The 24,395-nt window shown below is 44.9% G+C and overlaps 3 protein-coding genes across 3 annotated transcripts; 1 reads left to right on the forward strand and 2 right to left on the reverse strand.

Moving 5' to 3' along the window:
- Positions 1-63: 63 nt before the first annotated feature.
- LOC6585581 (bifunctional lysine-specific demethylase and histidyl-hydroxylase NO66) lies at positions 64-3,308 on the reverse strand. Its single transcript, XM_002011173.4, has one exon. It carries the CDS (start codon positions 3,177-3,179, stop codon positions 444-446), a length of 2,736 nt encoding a protein of 911 aa, XP_002011209.4. The 5' UTR covers positions 3,180-3,308; the 3' UTR covers positions 64-443.
- A 109-nt stretch (positions 3,309-3,417) lies between these two features.
- On the forward strand, positions 3,418-8,471 carry LOC6585580 (DNA repair endonuclease XPF). The gene is made up of 6 exons (XM_002011172.4): positions 3,418-3,898; positions 3,957-4,118; positions 4,174-4,770; positions 5,682-5,836; positions 5,898-6,718; positions 7,289-8,471. The coding sequence occupies exons 1-6, from the start codon at positions 3,684-3,686 to the stop codon at positions 8,237-8,239; spliced, it is 2,901 nt and encodes a 966-aa protein (XP_002011208.1). The 5' UTR covers positions 3,418-3,683; the 3' UTR covers positions 8,240-8,471.
- A 3,818-nt stretch (positions 8,472-12,289) lies between these two features.
- Positions 12,290-13,043, reverse strand: LOC6585579. Its single transcript, XM_002011171.4, has one exon. It carries the CDS (start codon positions 12,931-12,933, stop codon positions 12,589-12,591), a length of 345 nt encoding a protein of 114 aa, XP_002011207.1. The 5' UTR covers positions 12,934-13,043; the 3' UTR covers positions 12,290-12,588.
- Between the last annotated feature and the right edge of the window lie 11,352 nt (positions 13,044-24,395).

Raw genomic sequence — 24,395 nt, forward strand, 5'->3', positions numbered from 1 at the left:
TAGCTCTTTTGATCTAATAATTGTCAATCTGAAAAAAAAAACTCAATAATGAGGAACACCATATACATTTTTTATAAAAAAATACTTTATTTTTCATTCGCGTTGGACACATTTCTTTAGAAGACATTTTGATTTGTTGAGTAGAGTTGGCCTTGCTGGAATTATAGCATACCATTACAGGATATGTGTGTGGAGTACAATTATATTATTCATTTATAGCAAAGTAGTGCAGTGGAGTACAATATATCAGGTCAGAATGTGTGTGCGATTAACTCGGTGTATTACAAAGTGTGCGGTAGTGTATGAGGGTGTATGGTTAGTTGTTACAGTTACAATTAACGAGGATTGTTTTAGTGTGCTTGATTAACGCGGAGAATCACAGCGCATGTTTGAGTTTGTGTAGGATGGGCTAGCTGCAGCCATTTATAGATACATATTTGGATTTATTTGAAGGGCTTCTCGGTCATGAGTAGTCCGCGCTCCCAGAGGGCCGTGGCCACCTCGATGCGACGGTCAGCGCTGCGCAGGGGCAGCTTGCCAACCTTCAAATAGGCCGGATAGGTGGTCATCAGGGCCTCGACGGCGGGCGCCTCAGTGGGCTGGATTTCCATGTAGTTGGGCTCGTTCTTGCAGTACTCGAGAGCGTTGTCCACGTAGTAGTAGACGCGCAGGCTGCTGCCGTCGGCCACCAGGCGCAGGATGTTGGCGCGTAGTAGACGGACCTTGGTCTTCTCGGTCAGCTCGTAGTCGCAGAGGCACTGGCCGCGGCTATCAGTCAAGCTGCGCGACCCAAAGACGGTGCGCATGCTCTCCTCGGGCTTGATGTAGGGCGGCAGCGCCTCGTGCTGGAAACGCTTGGCCAGCTGATCCACGGCAGCGTCGATCTGGGCCTCGGTGGGCACCAGGTAGCGCTGGACGAGTTGCTTGGTGCTATTCATGAGCTGGTCGCGCTGCTCGCTCTGCTGGCCGCCCTTGGCCAGGCCGACGTGCTGCCAGATGTGCAGCGGCAGCCCGCGACGCAGCGAAAGATGGTGCTTGATGGCGCGCTCCAAGACGGACGGCATCAGCACCTCCAGTAGATTGGCGTACGCCTGCTGCTGATAGACGCTGAGAGTGATGTGAAGCGAGTGCTGCTTCGGTTCGGTGACGGCCTGGTGGACGGTGCCGCGAGGGAAGTAGAGAATGTCGCCCGCCTCGAGGACGGCATCGAAGAGCGGCTGGCCTAGCTCCTCCTGCTTGTAGTTGCCCGAGGAGGTGCGTGCCAGCACATCGGACTGGTGCGGTGGGGCGTACAGGCGCCAGCGCTTGCGGCCCTCCACCTGGATGACGAAGGCCTCGATGTCGTCGTAGTGTGGCGCGAATCCCTGGCTGTTCGGCGGAGTCAGATAGACATTTGCCCCGACGAGGCAGTGGAAGAACTCCTGCATTGTGCTGCACAGCTGACGCAGCTTGGGCAAATAGGTGCTCGGGTTCAGGATGCGGATGCTGCACCCATCGCCGTAGTAGCCCCAAATGGCTGGGGACATGGCGCGGCCCACGGGATTCAGGGTCTGGCGCACGCCCTTCTTATAGGTGGTCACGTCAATGTTGGTGGTGAACTCCAACTGGTTCTCTATTAGCATCTCGTCAATCATCTGGAACGAGATCAGCTGGGTGAAGTAGTTTGGCTGCTTGCGCTTCACTTGGCATGCATTGCGCTCCCAGTACTGCTCGAAGAAGGTCTCCGAGGTTATCGGATTCAACAGCCAGTTCAGCATGCGTTTGCCCTCCTCGATGCTGTTCTCCAAATGCACCGGACCACGTTGCTTCTCATTGCCGGTCACCAGCTGTGAAACGTTCGAGCTCAGCTTGTTCTTGTTGTTGTTATCCTTGTTGTTGTTGGTATCCTTGTTGTTGTTGGCATCCTTCTTGTTGTTGATATCCTTGTTGTTGTTGGCATCCTTCTTGTTGTTGGCATCCTTCTTGTTGTTGGTATCGATGTTGTTGTTATCGTTGTTTTTGTTCTTGCTGCTAGACTTGCGCGACGGGGCCGCCATTTTGTTGGCCATCTTGTCGGCCGGAGCACTGGAGAGGCGGCACGATTTGGCACCGGTTTTGGTCAGAGATTCGCGGCTGCTCAGGCGGCACTTGTTCGGCACGGGCTTGGCAGCCGGTGCCTTGGGTGGCAGCGGACACGACTTGATCATTGTCTTCGATGGACGCGGCGGCAACGGGCACGATGGCGCCGGATCGGCGCGCTGCTTGCCCACCTGGGCTTGCTCCTGCTTCAGGGACATCTTCGGCTGCTTGGCTGCAGTCGGCTTATTCTTATTGTTGTTCAGGTCGAAAGGCTCGTTGCGCTTGGCTGCTTTGCGTGGCTCGACTTTAATCGGATTGGCGCCGCTGCTGCTGGTGCTGTTGAAAATGCTGCTCAGCGTGTATTCCTCAGTGAATTGATCTTCGCTTTGAGTTGTACCGTTATGCATGTAGCTATTACCGTTAGTGTCGCTCTCTTGGCCAACCACCATATTGGAGTCCATATCGAAATACTCACAACTGGCGCAGCTGCTGGCAGCGGCATCGCTGTCATCGAAATCATTCGAGTCACCATCGCTGTCAAAGTCAAAATCGCTATTGTTGCTATAATCGAAGCTATCGCCACTGCCGCTCATAAAGCTGTCTTCAGTGGAGCCGAAATCGCTGCTGTTTAGAAAATCGCTGTCGATGCCCGAAAAACTGCCGTTCGAGCTGCTCATTTTGGCGGCCTTCGGCTTCTGGTGCTGTTTGCCGTTTGACAGATTGATCAACGTTCCGTTATTCTCCTGCCCATTTTCTAGTTGCTTCTGCACGTTCTCTGTCACCCCTGCAGCTGACTTCTCTGGTTGCTTTTTAGCTATATTCTTCTCTCTCTTTGCAGCTTTCTTTGCTGCTTTGGCTGCGGCTTTGGCTGCTGCTTTATCTGCGGCTTTATCTGCGGCTATCTTTGCGGCTTTGTCTGCCGCGGCCTTTCGTTCTAATTTTCTTACCTCTCTTAGAGCAGCCTTTGCAGCTGCCTTACGAGCTTCCTTCTTGGCCGCCATAGCTTCTTTAGTTTTCTTTGCATTCTTTTTTGAAAAATGTTTCGCTATCTTCATTGTGGAACGCTTCGATGTCTTCTTTGGCGCTAGACCGTAAGCGGCGTACGCTGATATGCGGTCCATTTTCAAAAAAAAATTTTATTTCAAGAAATTTCACAAATTTTTTTTTTTTTTTTTTCTGTGACTTGTTACAAACTTTACACAAATCTGACAAATCTGAATTTCTCTCTGAACGAAAGGCACACGTGCTACCCGGCGAACTGTCTATATAAATATCGATGTTCCAATATATATCATAGTGCGTGTATCGATGATGTTCTTCGACAGATTGAATTAAAAATAATCAAATAATTGCGATAACTTCATTTTTAGGTTTTGGTAAAATTACCAATTTCTTTTTAGTAGGTGCAGTAATGCATTTGAATACATAGCTAAAAACAAAACAAAAACGAAAAAACAACAACAACACTTCATTAATGACTTTACCAAGCAAAATAAAACGTGTGTGGGCCACTAAATAAGCGCATATCGATATCTTTTTCACCCATAACACTGCATGCAAATGCGTGTTATCGATAGGCAAATGCCGGCTGTTTTAGTTTTGTTTATTTGCGAAATTATTGCGCCATGTCGGACGCAACCGAAGTGGAGACAACTGAAGTAGATGAACAGCCAGCGCCCGCTCCGCTGCCCGAGTCCAATGAAACCCTGGAGGACGAGGAGCTGGCCAATCTGGTCACGGCAGAGGAATATCTGATGCGCAAAGATGTCCAGCTGCTGGAGTACGAGAAGCAAATGTTTCTCGACCTGGTGCACGCCGACGGCCTGCTCGTAGCAGCCAAGTAAGCTCTAGAGTCTGCTGCACTACAACTCGCAGCTAATTCGCTCTTTACTCCGCAGAGGCCTGAGCTATGAGCGCGTGCTGCTGCACATCCTGAAGGTCTACAGCGACGCGGGCAATCTGCTGCTGGTGATCAACAGTGCCGACTGGGAGGAGCAGTATTACAAGTCCAAGCTGGATGCTAAATACGTGCACGAGGTGGCCAACACGGCTACCGAGCGGTAGGTGGCGCTTCTTGATGTCCAATTGCTCCTAATATGTCTCTCTTGCCTGCAGCGAACGCGTTTACCTGGAGGGCGGCATTCAGTTCATATCCACGCGTATCCTCGTGGTTGATCTGCTCAAGCAGCGCATACCCATTGAGTTGATAACGGGCATCATCGTGCTGCGCGCCCACAGCATCATCGAGAGCTGCCAGGAGGCGTTCGCCCTGCGGCTCTATCGCCAGCGCAACAAGACGGGCTTCATCAAGGCCTTCTCGAGCAGCCCGGAGGCCTTCACTATTGGCTACTCCCACATCGAGCGCACCATGCGCAATCTGTTCGTGAAGCAGCTATACATCTGGCCGCGCTTCCATGCCACAGTGCGGGCCGCACTGCATCCGTGGCAGGCGCAGACCATCGAGCTGCACGTGCCGCTCAGCGCGCGGGTGATCGCCATCCAGACCCACATACTGGACATTATGAACTTCCTGGTGCGCGAAATCAAGCGCATCAATCGCTCCGTCGACATGGAAGCGGTCACCGTGGAGAACTGTGTCACCAAGAAGTTCCACAAGATTCTGCAAGCCCAATTGGACTGCATTTGGCATCAGCTCAACTCGCAAACCAAACTCATCGTGGCCGATCTCAAAATACTGCGCAGTCTTATGATGTGAGTGAAATAATACGGGGCTTACATATAGAAAGAGATAGACTATGTTTTCTACAGGCAGGAATTGTATGGCAATGGAATAGATTCGACCTATCAATCAGACTTTGTTGGCGCATCAATTTGCTAGTTAATCAATGAATCAGTCTATCAATCTCTTAATCAATAGGAAATACTCTGTGTATCAATCTTCTACTCTATGAATCAACTAGTCTATTAGTCAATCAGAGTTACTCAGTCAATCATTCAGTTAATTATCCAATCAATTTGCCGGTCAATCAATTATAAATGATATTTAACTTAATCAGATAAAGTCTCTCGGTCAAATAATCTATCAGTCAATCGTTAGATTTGTGTCAGTCAATCAAGCAGTTAGACGATCATCAATCAGTCTGCCAGGGATCACTTAATCAGTACATCTTTAATCAGATTTTGTTATCAATCAGTTAGTCAATGTCAATCAATCAGACTTAGTCAATCATTTAATCATATAGTACATCTCAGTCAATCAGTCCGTTTTTCATCGGGTACTCACTTAGTCAATCAGTCAGTCAATGTCAATCAACCAGACATAGTCAATCAATTCAGCTAGTACATCTTAGTCAATCATTCATCAATCAATCAGACATAGTCAATCAAATAATCAGCTAGTACACCTCCATCAATCATTCATCAGTCAGTCACTCATTCAATCAATTAGTTAGTCTGTTTTAGTCATTCAACCAGTCAATCAGTTAGGCTTAGTTAACAATCAGTCAGTCAATGTCAATCAACCAGACATAGTCAATCAAATAATCAGTCAGTCACTTAACCAGTCCGTCAGTCACCTTATAGTCTCTCAGTCAGTCAATCAATCCAGTCAATCAATCAATCCCCTTCAATCACACACACCTAACGCAGTATAATCTCCCCAGATCCACGATGTACCACGATGCCGTCAGCTCGTACGCCCTGATCAAGCGCTACCGCAGCACAGAGTACGCCATTAGCAACTCGGGCTGGACGCTCATGGATGCCGCCGAGCAGATATTCGTGCTCTCCAAGCAGCGCGTCTACAATGGACAGAATGGTGAGCTCGCTGTCCATAAATCGTGTCACGCCATCTATATCTCTCTCTTTCCCTCGCGCAGAATTCGAGCCGGAGCCGTGCCCCAAGTGGCAGGCGCTGAGCGAGCTGCTCACGCAAGACATACCCGGCGATATGAGTCGTCGGCGAGGCGCCGACCACCTGGACCCGCCCAAGGTGCTGATACTCTGCCAGGACGCGCGCGCCTGCTACCAGCTGAAGCAGTACCTGACCCAGGGCAGCGCTCGCTATCTGCTGCAGCAGGCGCTGCGGCACGAGGTGCTCGTTGGCAAGCTGAGTGACGAGTTTGCCAAGCAGAGTCAAGGCGCCGCCATGGCGGAGCCGGCAACTAAGGCGGACGTCAAGGTGGAGCCGGACACTCCGGCTGCTGCTCCACCAGCAGCGCGGGTGCTCGACGAGCTCTCTCAGCTGCTGAGCGAGACGGATGCGGAGGCCCAACTGCAGCAGCAGCTGTTCGAGGAGAGCTACATGCTCACCATGACCCAGGCCGCGCCCAACGATCCCGATCCGAATGCCTCGATCTTTGAGATCATACCCGAACTGGAGCAGTTCGATGTGTCGGCGGCACTGGCCGCCCATCGACAGCCCTGCATTTGCCTGCAGACCTTCAAGACGGAGCGCGAGGGCTCCATGGCCCTGGAGCACATGCTGGAGCAACTGCAGCCGCACTATGTGATCATGTACAACACGAATGTGACGGCCATACGGCAGCTGGAGGTCTTCGAGGCGCGTCGTCGCCTGCCGCCCGATGACCGCATGAAGATCTATTTCCTAATCCATGCGCGCACCGTCGAGGAGCAATCCTATTTGACCAGTTTGCGTCGCGAGAAGTCCGCCTTCGAGCTAATCATCGAAACGAAGAGTGTGAGTGAAAGAGAGAGTGAGAGAGAGACGGCGAGCGAGAGAGAGCACTTAGATCTCAGGCGTGAGAAATTAGAGAAGGGGGGCAATAGAAGATGTACTAGAGAAGATTGGTTGAGGGTAAAGTGAGGGAAAACAAATCGGAAAAGTCTGGGAGAACTAATTAAAGCGAGAATAGGAATAGAGAGGAAGAGAGAGAGAGAGGGACGGACAGATTGTATTAGAGAGGAATTTTTAAAATATTTATATCTTTATAGAGAGTGAAATTAAGAGGAGAAAGTCTTATTTCGATTACATGAGAGGCGAGGAGAAAGGCGGAAATTAAGAATAATTGTAATCAAACAGTGCAAAGAGATCATTTCAAAATAGATATATCTTGAAAATATATAAATAAGAGATACGAAAATTTAGATGTATATGAGATTCACAGAGAAGGGCGATAGTTAGAAATATTCTTTTAAATTTTCCTTGCATTTGCTATGAGATGGGAGCACAGCTGAGGTATATGTAGATAGGGTATCTATTAGCCTGACATTGAATTGAAGTTGACTCCGGTTTCATCTATTCCTATAGAAAATGGTCATACCCGAGTATCAGGATGGCAAGACGGACGAAGCCTTTGTGCTCTACAAGAGCTACGACGACGAGGAGCCGACGAATGCGCAGACGCGTCAAGGCGCCGCCACGGGCGTGGCATTGGCCAGTGCACGGGTCACGCCCAAGATCATCGTGGACATGCGCGAGTTTCGGTCCGATCTGCCGTGCCTGATCCATCGGCGCGGCCTGGAGGTGGTGCCGGTGACCATCACCATCGGCGACTACATTCTGACGCCGGAGATGTGCGTGGAGCGCAAGTCGATCTCGGATCTGATCGGGTCACTCAACTCGGGCCGGCTCTACAATCAGTGCGTGCAGATGCAGCGCTACTACGCCAAGCCCATCCTGCTCATCGAGTTCGACCAGAACCGGCCGTTCCACTTGCAGGGCAAGTTCATGCTCTCGCAGCAGACGACGGCCACGAATGCGGACATCATGCAGAAGCTGCAGCTGCTCACGCTGCACTTCCCGCGGCTGCGCCTCATCTGGTCGCCCAGCCCGTATGCGACGGCCCAGCTCTTCGAGGAGCTGAAGCTGGGCAAGGAGGAGCCGGATGCCCAGGTGGCCGCCGCCCTGGGCAGCGACGAGGCCGGCCCAGCGCCGGGCGAGCAGCTGCAGTATAACAACGCCATCCACGACTTCCTGCTGCGTCTGCCGGGCGTCCACACGCGCAACGTGCACGGGCTGATGCGGAAGGGCGGCAGCCTGCGTCAGTTGCTGCAGCTCACCCAGACGGAGCTGGCCGAGCTGCTGCAGTCGCAGGAGAGCGGCAAGCTGCTCTGGGACATACTGCATGTGGCGCATCTGCCCGAAAAGGACGAGGTCGCTGGCTCCTCGGCGCTGCTGGCGGCGAGCAAACAATTTGGCAGCGGGTCACACAATCGTTTCCGCAAGGCAGCCAGCGAGGCGAGACGAGGCAGACGTTGATGCTGAAGGAGGAGAAGGAGGGGAAGGAGCAACAGATGGCAGCAAGTGGGAGGAGATGAAGTAAGCAGGAGGAAAGACTGAGCACGAGGATGGAGGGTGTCGAGTAGCAGCAGGAGAAGAGGATGACGAGAATGAAGAAGGCAAGACTGAGAAGAAGCAGCAGAAGAAAAAGGAGGCCAATGAGAAGGCGGAGAATGCGAGGAGAAAGTGGTAACTGGAACAGCTGCAGCAGCATGAGAAGGAGCACAAGGAGAGCAAGCAGTTGAAGGAGGAAGAGGATAAGGAGAACGTGAAGCAGTAGCAACAGCAGAGGAGGAGGAGGCAGAGGCGGAGGGGGAGCGTAGGAAATGAGAAGGCAAAGCTGATAACGAGATGCTCATAAAGCAAAGTTAATGCAATTTGTTCACGTTCAACGTGGGCAATGAGCGCGCGCGCCTTGGGAACAGTCAAGCAGGACAAACAGGCGCAGCAGACGGCAAGCTGTTGACCGCTGCCTACCTGAGGCAGGAGGCGAGTGGCCGCTGGCGGGCTAGCAGGCTAGCGGGCTGGCATGAGGGCGTGGCGGGGTGGCAATCGATTCGAATGCATTTTTAATGCTCCCACTGCAGTTGCACGCAATCGGTCGACTTCCTTCCTGCTCCCCAAGCGCTGTGGCGCCAACTGCCAGCAGTCCCAGCAATCAACAGCTGCACAGATGCGCGTCAGCTAGCTTTCCGATGCCTCAAGGCATATACCCTGTAATAATAATCGTTAGCTTATGCTATTTATATATATTTGTAAGAGAGAGAGAGAGAGAGAGAGAGAGAGAGAGAGAGAGAGAGAGAGAGAGAGAGAGAGAGAGAGAGAGAGAGAGAGAGAGAGAGAGAGAGAGAGAGAGAGAGAGAGAGAGAGAGAGAGAGAGAGAGAGAGAGAGAGAGAGAGAGAGAAAGAAAGATAATATACCCTGTTATAAGCTAGTTTATCGTATGACCTATTCACTACTATTTTAAAAAAATTTATACTGTTCCTTAGTCGGTTGTAAGAAAAATATGCCAAGCGTAAAGGCAAAAGCTAAAGTAAAGAAGAAACATGCACACCTACATATACCCTATAAATATTAAATGTCCTTTCAAATGCTATGTGATTAACTTGCAGTAGTTAAATATGGCTTGGATATACTTTTTATACCCTGAACCCATTGAAAATGGGAAATCAGGGTATAATGGTTTTGTTAAAAGTATGTAACAGGCAGAAGGAGGCGTGGCAGACCCCACAAAGTATATATATTCTTGATCAGGGCGACGAGCTGAGTTGATTTGGCCCTGTCCGTCTGTCTGTCCGTCCGTCCGTCCGTATGTATGAACGCGTCGATTTCAGAAGATATAAGAGCTAGAGACTTGAAATTTTTTTTCCTAGGTCCGTGTATATCACGCGCATATCAAGTTTTTCTTTATATATCGATAACTACTCCCGATATTTTATTATCGATCAAAAACCTTATCGAAAGCTAGTTATTTAATTATATCTCCCACACCTTTAGAGCTAGAGCCTGCAAATTAATGTAGACTTATATGTATTTTACATAATTTCGGTTTTTGTTGTAATTTACCCCCACTCTTATATCCACCCCCTCACCCTCACCTTTGTAAAAAGCGTACATATTTCAAGTACTAGAGACTTGTGCTTTGGAATAAACATACATTTTCACCATATAATTACGCCCTAAAAGTTTCATTAAGATTGTACGTTTAAATTATTCAACAAATAAATTCTTATAATGTTGCCCACACTGCAGCGCAGCCCAAGCGCAGTCGCTGCTTACTGCGCAGTCAGCAGATCACGTTCTAATAGGTTCGTTTGTATGTATGTGTGCCGAAATGAAGTGCAGAGTGATTCGAATATCAGATTAGAGGGTTCAGGGTATCTCCTAGTCGAGCAGTCTCGACTAGAGTCTTCTTGTTTTTATACGTAATTGCTTATCTATTTATATCTACCCTGTAAATTATTTAGTACACAAAGAAGTTCACAATATTGAATCGATTCGATTCGAATGGAATGAACGGATTACTTAGAATAAGATAAGAATATGCAGATAAGAATGATATTGAAATGTTATACCCTATACGCTTTTCAATTGGGGTATACAGAATTGTCTGCTATAACTAATTATTACTTATTCCGAAAGATTAGAGATCCGATGTATTATAGCTTAATTATAGCTTAATTATCTATATACAATACCCTATACAAGCTCTTCTTCGGGTATACACATTCACTTTGATATAGGATTTGAAATTCTGAAATGAGACTCGTAGCTGCCTACCCTATATAAGCCTTAGCAGGGTATCTATAACTATCTGAGACTGCGATTGCCTCAGATAGGATATAGTCTACTCTAAATTCTGCCTAGATTATCTAAGGCCCAACTGCAGGGAATCTGCTAGTTGCGTTGCATACATTCAGCTGCTGCGCTGCGATGAACAATCGATGAGAGAATGCCAATTCATGCCCCAATCAGTAACCGAATCCAAGTCAGAAATGGAAATGCAAACAGAAATAGAATCACAAATCTGAAACTGAATTTGAATTGGAATTTGAATAGCAAACGCGGCCGAATTTGGGGCCTCCAAATGATGCAGTCAATTTAAGCACTTGATGCGCTACACAAATGGGGCATTGCGAGACGGGCATGGCATTTGCCATAATAATTATTATTTCGGGGAAAATTTGGGAGTTTCTATAAAGTTGTTGACGTTGGTTGGGGATTTAGTTTTCTACCTTGAGAATTACTTCAATTAACTCGATTCGAATTCGAAATATATCTTCATCGGGATCAGCGTTTCAGTCAGCCTTCCGCATTGCCAAGAATTTCATGTGAATGTGTATACCCTGTATAGCCAATGAATGTTAATATGGGGTATATCGGCTCTATGGTACTTGATTAAAGGTGTGTACTATGAATCAACGTAGCACTCAATACTTCTCTATATATTCTTCATTCAACCTGATCTTCAGATTTCAACAAGACACATATTTGAATTGATCGATAAGTATCGATATGGATAGATATAGAAAATACTAACGAGTACTAATAGGTAGAAACCTTAAAGGTTTTTATACTTTTTAGTTAGCTTTGTCACTCAAAACAGGCGAATATCAGGTCAGGTCTATCTATCTTCTAGCTCAATTGTTGATATATGTATTTTTACAGGGTATGTGATAGTCGCTTACATTGATTTTGTAGTCAGGCCGAAATTCGGCCAGAAATATATCAATCAAAGTAAAAAAGGTTTTATCTTATAAATGGTATCTGCTAGTCGTTCACTTTCCGCTATTGACGTAGTTTGGAATGGATTCGTTGTTCTCTGGACGCAATGTCAAAGCATTTTTGCCAATTGGCTGCGCTCAGTCGCCCTTGGCTAAGCGTGCTCCTAGCTGCCACTAGCTTCACCCCCCACACATACACTGGCCCCTCCCGCCCGACCACGCCCACACTGGTGGAAACAAACAACTGTATGGACGTGGAGCGCAATTAAAACAGCATTTCATTGCGAACGCGTTCGACTGATTTCTTGGATTGTTTTTCATGCAGTGAAATGCGAATGTGGATGCGGATGTAAATGCGGATGTGAATGCGGATGTTAATGGTGCTCTCTTTGGTTTCCAGCCCGTCCAGCGGCAGTCAGTCAGTGGGTCCTTTTGTTCGAGAGCCGCTGGCCACGGGGCACAGTGCGTTTCATTGGCATGGCGCTGGGCCAGAACAAACCTGAATTTAAGCAGCGCTGCAAAAGGAGTTGCATTAGTCGAGAGCCACAGGCATTTTTGCCGAAAACCAACTGATCTACCCTCGCCTCTACCCCCCCCCAGGGCGCCATTTGAATGGACTCTTTGATTTGGCCTGATTTGCTCCGAGATTTTTCGGCACAATTGTGTTTTGTTGTTTGGTTTACTCTGTTATGGCTTTCCCAGTCGAATACCCTAGACGTTAGTGCGGTGTAGGGTAGCTCAGGCACGAGCAGGAATAGAACCTCACGTAGAGGGTAGAGCGCTGGGGCAGTGAGACCAATTCGATTCGTCATCAACAAAATATATTTATTCAAAATACGTTTTAATTTAATAAAGATGTCCTTCCCGGTCAGAGAGACCGGCGGACAGCACGTATGGGGCTACGATGCGATTGGTCTGTGTCATGGAGGCGGGGTCCAGGATCCGAACGGTTGCTGAGTGTCCGGCCGAGGGGCAAGTGACAAGCGGCAAGGGGCAAGCCGGTAACCCACCTCTGAGTCCGAATTTGTTTTGGGGGAAGGGGGGGGTCGATGCGCTAGAGACATTCCTAGCGTGCACATCTGTTTATCTAGCTAGCTGCGCTCTCAGCTACGTCTGCGCCTCCTGTTCTTGACTCGTGAGCTGCTCAGTCGCGACTCGATGGAGGCGCTGCAGCTGGTGAACGCTGTGGGGTAGCCAGTGGAGCAAGGCTCGTCAGTTTCGTTGGCATCGGGCTTGATAATCGATTCCAGGTAATAGAGCTCATTGTCTCGGCTCACGAAGCCGTGCAGCCAGGCCGCGGTCAGCGTGTTGTCGACAGAGAGGCGTACGTCCTGAACGGACTTGTCCGCCATTTCGGCAACGTATTCAATTACCTCCTCGAGCGCCATGGGCCGACGGAACTCCATGAAGGCTTCCAATATCAGATCTCCATAGCGATACTTCGACATTTCCCAATCCTCTGGCAGCTCCGCTCTATCAAAACAAAATTTTGTCGGAGCTGTGTGTTATACTAAGTTAACATAATCATTAATCGCAATTTCCTATACAAACTCATAGGCTGCCTAGATCGGACTACCACATATGCAGATGGGGGGAAGCTTAAAGAAGGGGAGAAAAAGCGAGAGAGAGAATGAGAGAGCAGAAGAGAGGGAGAGAGGGAGAGAGAGAGATGCAGTTGACATGGTTAAACAAATTTGGGGGTCCCGGTAAATCTGCTAGAGGTTTCTCATAATGCAAAAGCTCAGAGTGATTGGAATCAATCAAATCTAAGAAACCTCATAATAGATTATCATTGATTTTGAATAGACATATAGTAGCCATAGATGATATACTGGGAGCTATAATGGATTGGAATATAACATCTTATAGAGCATGCGGATATGGTCATTTTCCAGCTTTTCCCCAACTCCATTGTAAATAAGAAATATGTACCCATTCTAGATGGTCCGTATGTACCAGCGTCCGTTCTTTCATTCTTCCGCCTCTCAAAATCATGTATGTATAAGAGTTTAATGATTGGAGCATCAGCCCCTCACTGGGTATCGTATAACTACAGCTCTTTTCATACTCGTTTTCATCAGTGCGTTAGTTCAGTTCTAGGTGAATAACAGTAAAATTTACCCTATGATAGGCCAAGTTAGTCCTAACAATTTTCAGATATGTCAGATTTGTTTATAGTTGATATCACACTACCTTTGAAGAAGTACAAAGTATAAACCTTAAATTCCACTCCCCAACTGTTATATAGACCGCAGCGACCTAGTACTCCACATTGGCATTTTATATACAATCGAAACTATTTCCTTTAGCAGCTTTAAGATGACTCAAAGTGCCTTCCAAAGACATTTACCTGTTCTTTGCTTGTCGGGGCTTAGCGACAATTACCAACCATCCAAGCCACCCATCCAGCTCCTCAACAGCAACACGAGAGGGCGGTGCGGTGCGAGGGGCGCTTGATGTTTTTGCCGTCGTGAGACTGGCAATGTTTATGCTCATGATTATTTGCAGTTGCTTCGTTCGTTTCTACTTTTCCGCCAAGGGGAGCTAAGTGCTGTGGGTGCTACCGCCCCTGCCCCTGCCCCTGCTCCTGCCCAGCTCGACGCTAGATGGCGCTGCGCGATTATTTCGTTAACATTTACACCGACTGCAGTTAAATTGGAGCGTTACGCTATTTTTGCCCATTTTCGGCAATGCTTGGCCATTTGACCTATTTATACAGCTGTTAGCGTTTAGTTGCGAGCGGGTATATTGGTTTGCACAGCCAACTTGTTGGGTGTTTGATAGAAGATGAAGTTTATATATGCTTAGAGTAGAGTATATCTTCTAGATATAAAAAGTAAGATGCATTGGCCACATGTATCTATTGACAGACTTATTGAGTTTCTCTCTGCTTAAAGCCAGGTAGAGCTTGTCCTTTGGGAGGGTGCTTGATAGGAGATCATGTTTATGAATGCCTAGTCTATATGTGTATGACTTCTAGATAAGGTAAGGATCATAGCCCATGCCTCTTAGGGCGTATATCTATCGATAGGATTATTGCATTACCTATAGCCTAATTAAGCTAGAGAGAAAGCTTGACTTTTGGGTGGGTGCTTGATAGGAGATGGTGCTTATAAATGTCTCGTCTACATATGTATGTCATCTAGATATAATAGGTAAGGTGCATAAGCCACGCCTCTCAGGGCGTATATCTATTGATAGGCTTACTGCTTTTCTTAAAGGGTGGGTGCTTGATAGGAGTTGCTTATAGCCAGGCTAAGCTAGAGGTATAGCTTGACTTTTATTTGTTTGATAGTAGATGAAATTATATACATATGTCTAGACTCCAAAGTATATCTACATATCTTTTAGATATAGAAGGTCACGTCTCTTAGGGCGTATATCTATCGATAGAGTGAATGCTAAGGTACAGCTTGACTCATAGGTAGGTGTTTGATAGGAGGTAAAATTGATATATATCTAGTCTATATACATATGTTTTCTAGATATAGAGGGTAAGCTGCATAGGCCACGCCTCTTAGGGCGTATATCTATTGACAAAGCTATTGAGCCAGACTGAGCTAAAGTCAGCTTTCACTTTACACGGAGACAGGGTATTTGTTAGTCGACTATGGCCGCTTGCCTCACGTTACCTACTCACTTGTTTAATCTGGCCTAGTTGTTATTTCTGTTCTGGCCTCTTGCTGTTTGGGCCCTGATGGCCGTTGTGTTTCGTGTTTTGTATTTTGTGTTTTGTGCACTTTAAGATTTGTCATTTGCGATAAGCCAAGGAAAAGCGTTTAAAGTTTTCAGCTTAAAGGCAACTTTTTCTGCTCCGCCTTCATCTTCATCATCATCATCATCATCTTCTTCTTCTTCTGCTTTTCATTTGCCTGCTGACTTTATTAGGCTTTGGTGTTTGCAGCTGCAGCTGCTTTTCGTATAATTGAAAATTTGTTAAGTCGTTCGCTTGTAATTGGTTTAGTCACACACACACACACACACCAACACACAAACACACATATGATGTGTTTGAAAATTGCTTTTAATATGCTAAAGTCTTTTGGCTTGTGGAATATACGAGAGATATCTCCATCTCGATATACAACATATCTGGAGCTGTATCAGCTTTTGCTGTTGAGCTCTTTCAATTTCATTCTTCGCTTACTGAAATTGTGGGTAAATTTTGTATATTCGCCAAGCCAGAAGCCTCTAGTATTGGAAATAGGGTAGACAAAGCACGAGATACAGTTTTATAGAATTTTTTTTGTTTACATATTTTATATTTAAAGTAATTTACAGCAAATATATTTTAAAAATGTTTTTACTCAAATAAAAAATTATAATAAAATTAATCTCAATAATCAAGCAAGTAAATTCCATTTTTGAATATGTAAGAAAAAATGTTACGAAAATGTCTTTAAATATGTAAGCGAAAAATAATAAATGCTGTAGCTTTAGTTGTTATTGTTGTTGTACTTGAATTTGCTGGCGAAATACGATTTATGGTCAATTGTTGTTGCCTTCAATTTGTCTGCCACTTTGGGCCGTCAAGTGGAACCGGCTGCAGGCTGCAGGCTGCAGGCTGCATTCAGCAGGCAATAGATAGCAGGCGTTACCTAGTATATAAATGCAGCCAAGTATGAATAACGATAAGAGCGAGAGCTGCTCATGGAGTAATCAAGTCTAGTGCACTTAATCTAATTGGCATACGAATTTGATACCTTGACTAATAGGTAGAGATTGTTGATATGATAGGAATATCAGTGATTGACATAGGGATAGCTCCTCGAGGGTTTCTGGTTGATGACGAAATAAAGAAAAATGTCAGGGATCTGTTTAAAATATTGCTAGAGAAAGGGAAATTTGAGTTACTCCTCAATATACGTAAAATCAATGATAATTGACATTGAGCCAACTCTTTGAGTGCACCTCGTCAAAAGGCTTTAGGCTCTGAGAGTCAACTGCATTGGAATCAAAGTTAGAAAGCAGCTAGACGTATTATTTTGTTGATATCAAGGTCGGACTTGACTTGTTCCTTGTATTTGGTTAACTGTCGTTGCGGCCCTCGTTGACGTTTCCCTTGGAACGCAACGCTTGCCCATGAAATGTGTCAAATTGCTCAACAATTTGCGTCTCTCTAATGAATTCCAGCCAAAAATCGATTGGCAGTCCTCCCCCGACAAATGGGCCTCGGCTTTGACTTTGACTAATGGAATTCCATCAGCATCGGCTTACAGGATGTGCAATAAAATAATTGCACGTTGCCATGCAGTAATTTAAGTGAGAATCAAACCCCAGCTCCAACTCTCGATAGACGAATTTTGTGTCAATTAAAATTTAGAGTCAAAACATTTCATTGCGATTTGATTAAACGTAATTCAATGTATTTGCTCCCCCTCCTCTCTCTCTCTCTTTCCCTACTAGCATCTATCTCTATCTCTCTCCCACACCTTGCGCATAATTGCAGCGGAGCACTGCCGTAGCTTCATCTGGCATTCGCTTTGTTTGCATTAATTATTTTAGCAAATTCCTCAATCAATTGAATTCCTTCGGAAAAGCTTAAGCTGTTTACAGTTATGCGATTTCGACCACAAATTGTTTAAGGCATTTATAAGTGAATTCAATTCGATGGAAAATGTAAAGAAGATAATGTGTTAATTAGAAAATAAACGGATTATGATTAATTGCCCTACAAGAGACTCATTAGGAAAAGTGAAAATCGTGCACGAAAATTCAGTTGATGAAATTGGATTTGATAGATATTTCCTTATATAGAGGATAGGGAATTTCGGAATGATATTATGAGAAATTCTCAGTATAGCCGTGTCGTATCAGTGCGATATTAGACTGTTGTTGAAGTTGCAATTTGATATCTTGATGAAGTAGTGTTGAGAAAGACTGGCAGTTCGTGTTAATCGATTTATTTAGTATTGTAGTGCAATTAAAAGATGTATTGCCGCTAAAAGAGAGACAACAATAGCTGTTGCTGAACGTGGTCCTGGGTGTCGTTGGGTGAGAGCGAGATGGCTAGTTATGTCGTTCGCAGCAGGGTCGCAGTGCTCTCGATGAACAAGAATATGCGACCAGAATTAGAGGTTTTGACAGTAGAGGAGAAATCAGACTTGGTCAAAGGCTACTGAAAGAGAAAGAGCATTTGACAAGAGTTTGAAAAGAGAGAGCTAAGATGGAGAACAAGAATGAGAAACCCAACGCCTCGACATATATACAGTGGTTCACAGTTTATTTCAACCAGCACCTCAAAAAAAGTTTGTTGGTCTATAAAATCTAAAATATTGGGGATATCGGGGAAATTTAAACACAGGCTGCTAATGTGATGTTTAAACTAATACAGAATCAATTCATTTATATTTTACATATATTTATATTTAATAATATTTAAAATTGCTTAAAAACTACAAAAATGAGACCAAAACAGTTCCACAGCTTATTTCAAGCACTAATGAAATAAAATTATTAAAGCTTTATGTTTTTTAAGTAACAAAAAATTAATATTTTGTGTGACCACCCATTTGGTTATCTACCATTTTAAGCCTTTTTGGGATAGACTCCACCAATTTGCCAGTCCAGTGCTCATATAGTCTATAATTAATATGCCATTTATAGAGTCGAAGCAATATATTTGAATGTTACTTTGATTTAGTTAACCAATATAGACATTTATCTACAGATATTAATTTATAGAGTGTATAGTGTAAAGTTAAAATATATAGAGTGCTTAAAGTCGGTAGTAAATAACATCTTTAATCTATATAGCCTTTACATAGATCTAGGCAATATATTTGATATAATTTAAGAGAATCTACAAACAAAGACGATAGCTCATACAATACTTGAGATAGGGTCTACAGCCGCTCGACCATTGATTCTGATCAAGAACTTATTTAAAGTTTGTAGTCTTCCCGCTTCTCATACATTTGCAAAAAATTCCCAATTCCAATGAATTCTGTTTATAAGAATTTGTCCACACTATACATATGTATATGTATTTAGTGGAGTAAATTGCAATGGGACTTGGCTGTGCAATCATTGTGTGTGCTTCAGCTTGAATTTTCCATTGATTTCAACAGATTCCCACTCCCAAGCACTCAGCTCCCCTTGCCTCCCCCCTCCCCCCTCCCCTTGGGCGACAACAAAATGGAAAACAATTCGCATTTTATTCTTCGGCTTTGCCATTTTTGCGGCAAATTCCCCAAACGGCCTAAGGGGGCCACGTGAAGCGAGGGAGGTAGGTGGAGAGAGAGAGAGAGAGAGAGAGAGGAAGTGGGGGAGCTGGGCAGAGCAGGGAACATTGGGCTTTCACTGGGTTTGTCGTTTCCAATTGGACTGTCGCACTGCTTACGGTTTAATAGGAAACTGCGCGACCAACTTATAATGCGCTTCACTTCCGTTTCCGCCCAGGAGCCCAGCACCAGAACTAGGACATGCCCAGCCCGCCGTCTCTCTGCCCATGGACCCATCCGGCTGAGGCCAAATAAAACTATTAAATCACATTTTACGAGCGTTAAGTGCACAATTAAAAGCATTTCGTTAATGTTTGAAAATGTGGCGCTGTCTTGGCCAACGGCCGCCACCTCAACGCAGCGCACAGCGAGCCACGCACCACCACGCACCACCGCGCACCACCAATGCTCCACCTGCTGGCGACCCTCCTTGGTCCATTTGCTCATTCGATTGCTTTGTCTGCGGATTTTCTGCTTCTTCCTCTTTGTGACGTAATTAAATTTTGAGACCTGACTCTTGAAGGCGTGGCAGTGGGTGTGTGAGGGCGGTCCGGCTAGAGCGAGTTGGGTGTTGGGGCTGCTTAAGCTCAGTGTTTGTAGAGTTAGTGGCGCAGCTTAGCACGGTTTGACTATATCAAATAGCTGTACTTAAAAAATAATCCAAGAACAGTTATATTATTACAATATATGTATATAATACACCTGCTAAATTACTCTCAAAGTTAGTAAAGATCTATGCTCCAGCTGAGTTCAAGTCTTGGAACTTTTCAGCTCTCGATGTTTAGTTAGTTCCTTGTTTTAGCTGTTGTTACTTGAGTCTTGCTGCTAATCAAGACATGGCAAAGATGTGTGTGTGTGTGGGTCGAGATGAAGAGAAAGAGCGGGGTAGGGGCTCATAACAAAACGCAACTAAGTAAGTAATATGAACTTAGTAGGCGTGTGAAGTGCACACTTAATGGGCTGTTGCCTGCGGGCTGTAGAGGCTGATGATAAGACGTGGCATGGCGAGAGGAGAGTGGGAAACGGGAGATGGGAGACGGCAGAGAAGAGAGACGAATTGTGGGGAGATTGCAGCTCGTGTCACTCACACCACTTCACCGGAGTTACCCACTCAAATAAAGAAATAAACTCCCCAGCTTCAGCTGCAGCTACGAGCGCCAGTTCCACTCTACGCACACGCCTAAGTGCGGAAGCATGTTCAAGTGTGTTGAAAATGGAAAGCAATGTGTTGCTAGTTCCTCTACATCTTCCACATTTTCAGCAGCAGCTCTATATCTGCATACCCTGGAAAGTCAGGACAGTGCTGAGAGAAGCCCTCAATACGCAAATAAAATGCTAGTAAATTGGTGACTTGATTACCCGACTGTCTTTATCAACACTTCAGTTACATCTATCTATCTAGTAGTTGCACTATCTAAAGGAACTCAGCATCTATAAGAGCTAATGCAGTCAAGTTTCGTATGCAGTTTCCTGAAAACAAATGCAACATATTTACTAATGGTGTTAATGGTGTTTCTATACAAAATCTAGATCTCAAGGAACTCAGGATCTATATGAGATATAAACATGTAATTTGGTATGAGGGCTGCGAAAAGTTAACTAAGGAATGGTCTATATTGTGTATTGCATATTTTCCATCAGGTGATAAACTAACTCAAGGAACTCGAAATCTGCGGAGGATGGAAAAATGTATTTGGTATATGGGCCATGGAAATGCAATCAAATAAAAAGTAATGTATAATAGCTCACATATTTGTTGTTACTTGGCAAGCTATCTCAAGTATATAGAAGCTAAAAGTACTAAAGGTGCCAACTCAAGGAACTCAGGATCTATAAAGGTTAGAAACATGCAATTTTATATATGTATGCTTTTCAGACTTACTTATTTCTTTGATCCAAATTAATATCTCAACAATTGACGCCTTCTCTTCACTCGTTTATAATTCCAAAAACAGGGTATTCGACAAGTCTAGTTAACTCTTTTAATGCATTTTAAATATACGTACTTTTTATATTTATTTTAATTTCGGTGTTGTTGCTCCTGCTGCTGCTGCTGCTGCTGTTGTTGCATGACGTCACGCCCTTGCGGCCCAGTTCAGACATTTGACGACACAAAGCGGCACAAAGTTGTCCCCGAAAAGCGGAAGGCAAAGGATCGGCAAAGGAGCAGCCCTGACGTTGACATTAGCTGCAGTCGCTGGGGGTCGAGCCAAGCAGCCAAGCAGCGAGGCAGACAAGCAGCCACCAGATGGGAACGGTGTCTATTTCTCGAATCTGTCAGTACTTCCTGCTCTCTGGCTGCCTGCCTGCTGGATAACCTGCTGTGTCCCGGACAGGATGTCGAGCTGCCTTCAGTTGCTCACTGGGCGGGGGCGTGGCAAGCGCTGATTTTTGAGTACAACAAAAAATAAAGAAAGGAAAAACGCAACATTTATGTAGTTTGTTGCATGTTTGGACATGTACGTGACATTTTGCTGGTCGCACAGGATGCGGCCCAACGCTGGCACCGAGGATCTAAATATGTAAGAGATATATAAATGTATATGTATATGTATATGTATATATTTATACATATATGTACGCAGACCCACGTAAGGCTTTGTCTTTGGTCGTTGCGTCGTTAGCGATTTTCGAACTTAAAATATGTATATGCTTTTTGATGAGTGACACAGAGACTCAGCAGCTGCAGCAGGAGGAGGAATATCTGGAAATACCAAAATTCTGCTGATTACGTTGGTAATACAATATAGTTGTCCGCACATAGAGAAAGCGGATCAGAGGGAGAGAGAGAGAGACAGAGACAGACTGAAAGGAGGAAATATGTATAGAGAAAAATGGGGTGATAGAAACACAAAGAGTAAGGAGGGGATGTAGAGAGCAAACAGTGGGACAGAGAGGCATAGAGAGGGAGAGAAAGAGATAGAGAGAGGGAGCGAGTGAGATAGAGAGAGAGAAATGTGGAGATTTAGAGAGAGAGTGAGAGATATGTGGCGATATAGAGAGAGAGAGAGAGAGTGAGATATAGATGCAGAAAGAGATAGATAGACAGAGTGAGAGAGAGAGAAGGAGACAGTGCGTTACCGAGGGATAGATATATTGAGTGAGAGAGAGCGAGACAGATAATAAGTGAGAGAAAGACAGATATCGAGTGAGTGAGTGACAGCGAGACAGATAGTAAGTGAGAGAGAGAGAGAGAGCGAGAGAGAGCGAGATAAATCGAGTGAGTGAGTGAGAGCGAGACTGTTAGTAAGTGAGAGAGAGAGAGACAGATATCGAGTGAGTGAGAGCGAGACAGACTGTAAGTGAGAGAGAGAGAGAGAGAGATATCGAGTGAGTGAGTAAAGAGAGACAGAGGACACACTCAATAATGAGATATAGAGAAGGAGAGAGTAAGGGAGTAAAGATATGGACTCAAAGTCAAAGAGAGAGAGGGAGAGAGACAGAGAGGGAGAAAATTGAATAAGAGAGAGAGAGAGAGAGAGAGAACGAATAGGCGAATGTTTCTACACCTACATAGAACAATCCTTGCCCTCAGCTCCCACTCCCAGTGAATGCAGACTTGAGCTTACCTTTGATTGGTTTTGCGTTCTCTTTGAGTTGTGCTTTCTTTCAGCTGGAGGCTTAAGAGGTGACAAATCGAGGGCAGAGCGGAAGCATTCAATATCCAATATTTAACAATTTGAGTGGCTCATAAAGTGGCCAAGTGATGGACCTAAGCAGTTGCTGCTAACAGTTGCACTCGACTTGCTATGCCACAAAGCAAAAGCCTCGGAAAGCCTCTTCCATTTTTTGCTGGCTTAGTTTTTCCGTTTTTCTTTTCTTTTTTTTTTTCTTTTTGTATGTGTTTTTTTTTTAGGGGTATTAGCTAATCCCTGGTATGCCTCAGTGCAGCAAAAGTCCAGAGAGCCATAAAAACTCACGTAGCATAACTAATAGGTATTTGGCTTGAAGTTTGTTGCTGACTCTTGGCCGTTGGCTGTTGGCCATTCGCTTTTTCCACTGCTGTGTGTGTGTGTGTGTGTGTGCTCTCCTCTTTGCCTCGTCGTCCACATCGATTGCAGTTCAATGCACGCTCGCTCAAATTGTTTTCATTATTTCATTTCATTTGGCCACGCAATCTGCACCTGAGAGTTATGGATCGACGCCAAGCCAGCGCCAACGAAAGCGCCTAAAAGCTGCCAATGCCAATAAGCGTTTACCATTAAATAAACAGAAGGACGACGACGACGACGTCAACGACAACGACAACGACGATGAGGAAGAGCAGCAGCAGGAGCAGCAGGAGCAGCAGGAGGAGGAGGACTACTTCGCAAGGCATTCGTAAAAGAAAAACATTTGCAAAGTTCAAATAAAAATACATAATTCAAACTTAATGCAAACGCACACAGTTTTTACTTCGCCTTCCCCTTACCTCCCACTCTCTCTCTCTCACTCTCTCTCTTTACCTCTGTCTACAGGTGTGCCTGCAGCTGTGTGTGTGTGCTTACATTAAATATTTACTGCTGCAGGCGAACTACGTGCAAATAAGCCCAATATTATGATTGTTATATATATACCTATATATATATATTTATTAAGGACATATCCAATATGTGCCAGTCGGGTATATCCGACTTCATAATACGCATTCTGTCTTCCAAAAATAAATTCCTCGTAATAATCTTACATTATATGACTATCCCTAGCAATTGGCAATCCGTTCCAGTTCCCAGAATTTGCGCTAGTTGGGCCTAACGTAACTCTAACAGACGCTCGATTGATGTGCATGCGTCTTGTCAGCTGTGACATCAAGCGACCCTTTTCGACGTGGGGGTGGGTGGTGAGTGGTAAGTCTGACAAAATATTATCTAATGTGATTAATTAGATCGGAAGTTTAATCGTTTTAGACTACGCGAGTGCCTACTGCTGTCTGTTTAGTTGATAGTCATTAGTAAAAGTGAATTTGATGGGTTTTCTAGTCTGCTTAAGTGTCTCCTTCTACTCTATGTATATGTACATATTTAAAGTATTTTCCGGTCACACACAACAATATTAGTCCGTAGTTTCATTTCACTAGAGAGCGACTCTTACTTAATATTTTTAAATATTTTTTTGTCATTTGGACTGGCTTCACTTGTTTTTCCATGCTCCAGCTATAGAGTTCTCAAATGATTCTAGCTTAACAAGGGTAGTAGAGCATTGTCTATAATCTTGAACCAATCTGCTGATAATATATGTATGTATATAGGAAGCTTACGGAAACAGTTCTATACATAACCGAAGCTGACTCATGTTTTACATGAGGGTTGCTTCCTATAGAGTGAGCCAATTAATGAAATCGTAGTATCATAATTAAAATTCATTCTACTTGGAATTCAAAATAATTCTACGTGCGCTGGAAGCAATTTAGAAACCACTCAGAAGTGGTTACCCCCAAAAGGAGTTTCTTCAGGCATTGACAAATTTTAACCTCTCTATTTGTCATGTTGGAAGACACAAAGAAATCTTCAGGAGTAAGCTCTGAGATGATTCATTTTTTGAGTGCTCGAAAAGTATATATTGGGAAAGTCGATAGAGATAGATAGAGATAGATAGTAGTGAGAGCTTAGTTTTCAATGCTGAAGGATGACAAGCTCTCTCACTTTCTTTGCTTCACTTATTCAATCACCTTTATACGCTATGTGCCACAACAAATATACCTTCCACTT

The sequence above is a fragment of the Drosophila mojavensis genome, unplaced genomic scaffold, assembly GCF_018153725.1.
Source record: "Drosophila mojavensis isolate 15081-1352.22 unplaced genomic scaffold, ASM1815372v1 contig_136, whole genome shotgun sequence".
Lineage (NCBI taxonomy): Eukaryota > Metazoa > Arthropoda > Insecta > Diptera > Drosophilidae > Drosophila > Drosophila mojavensis.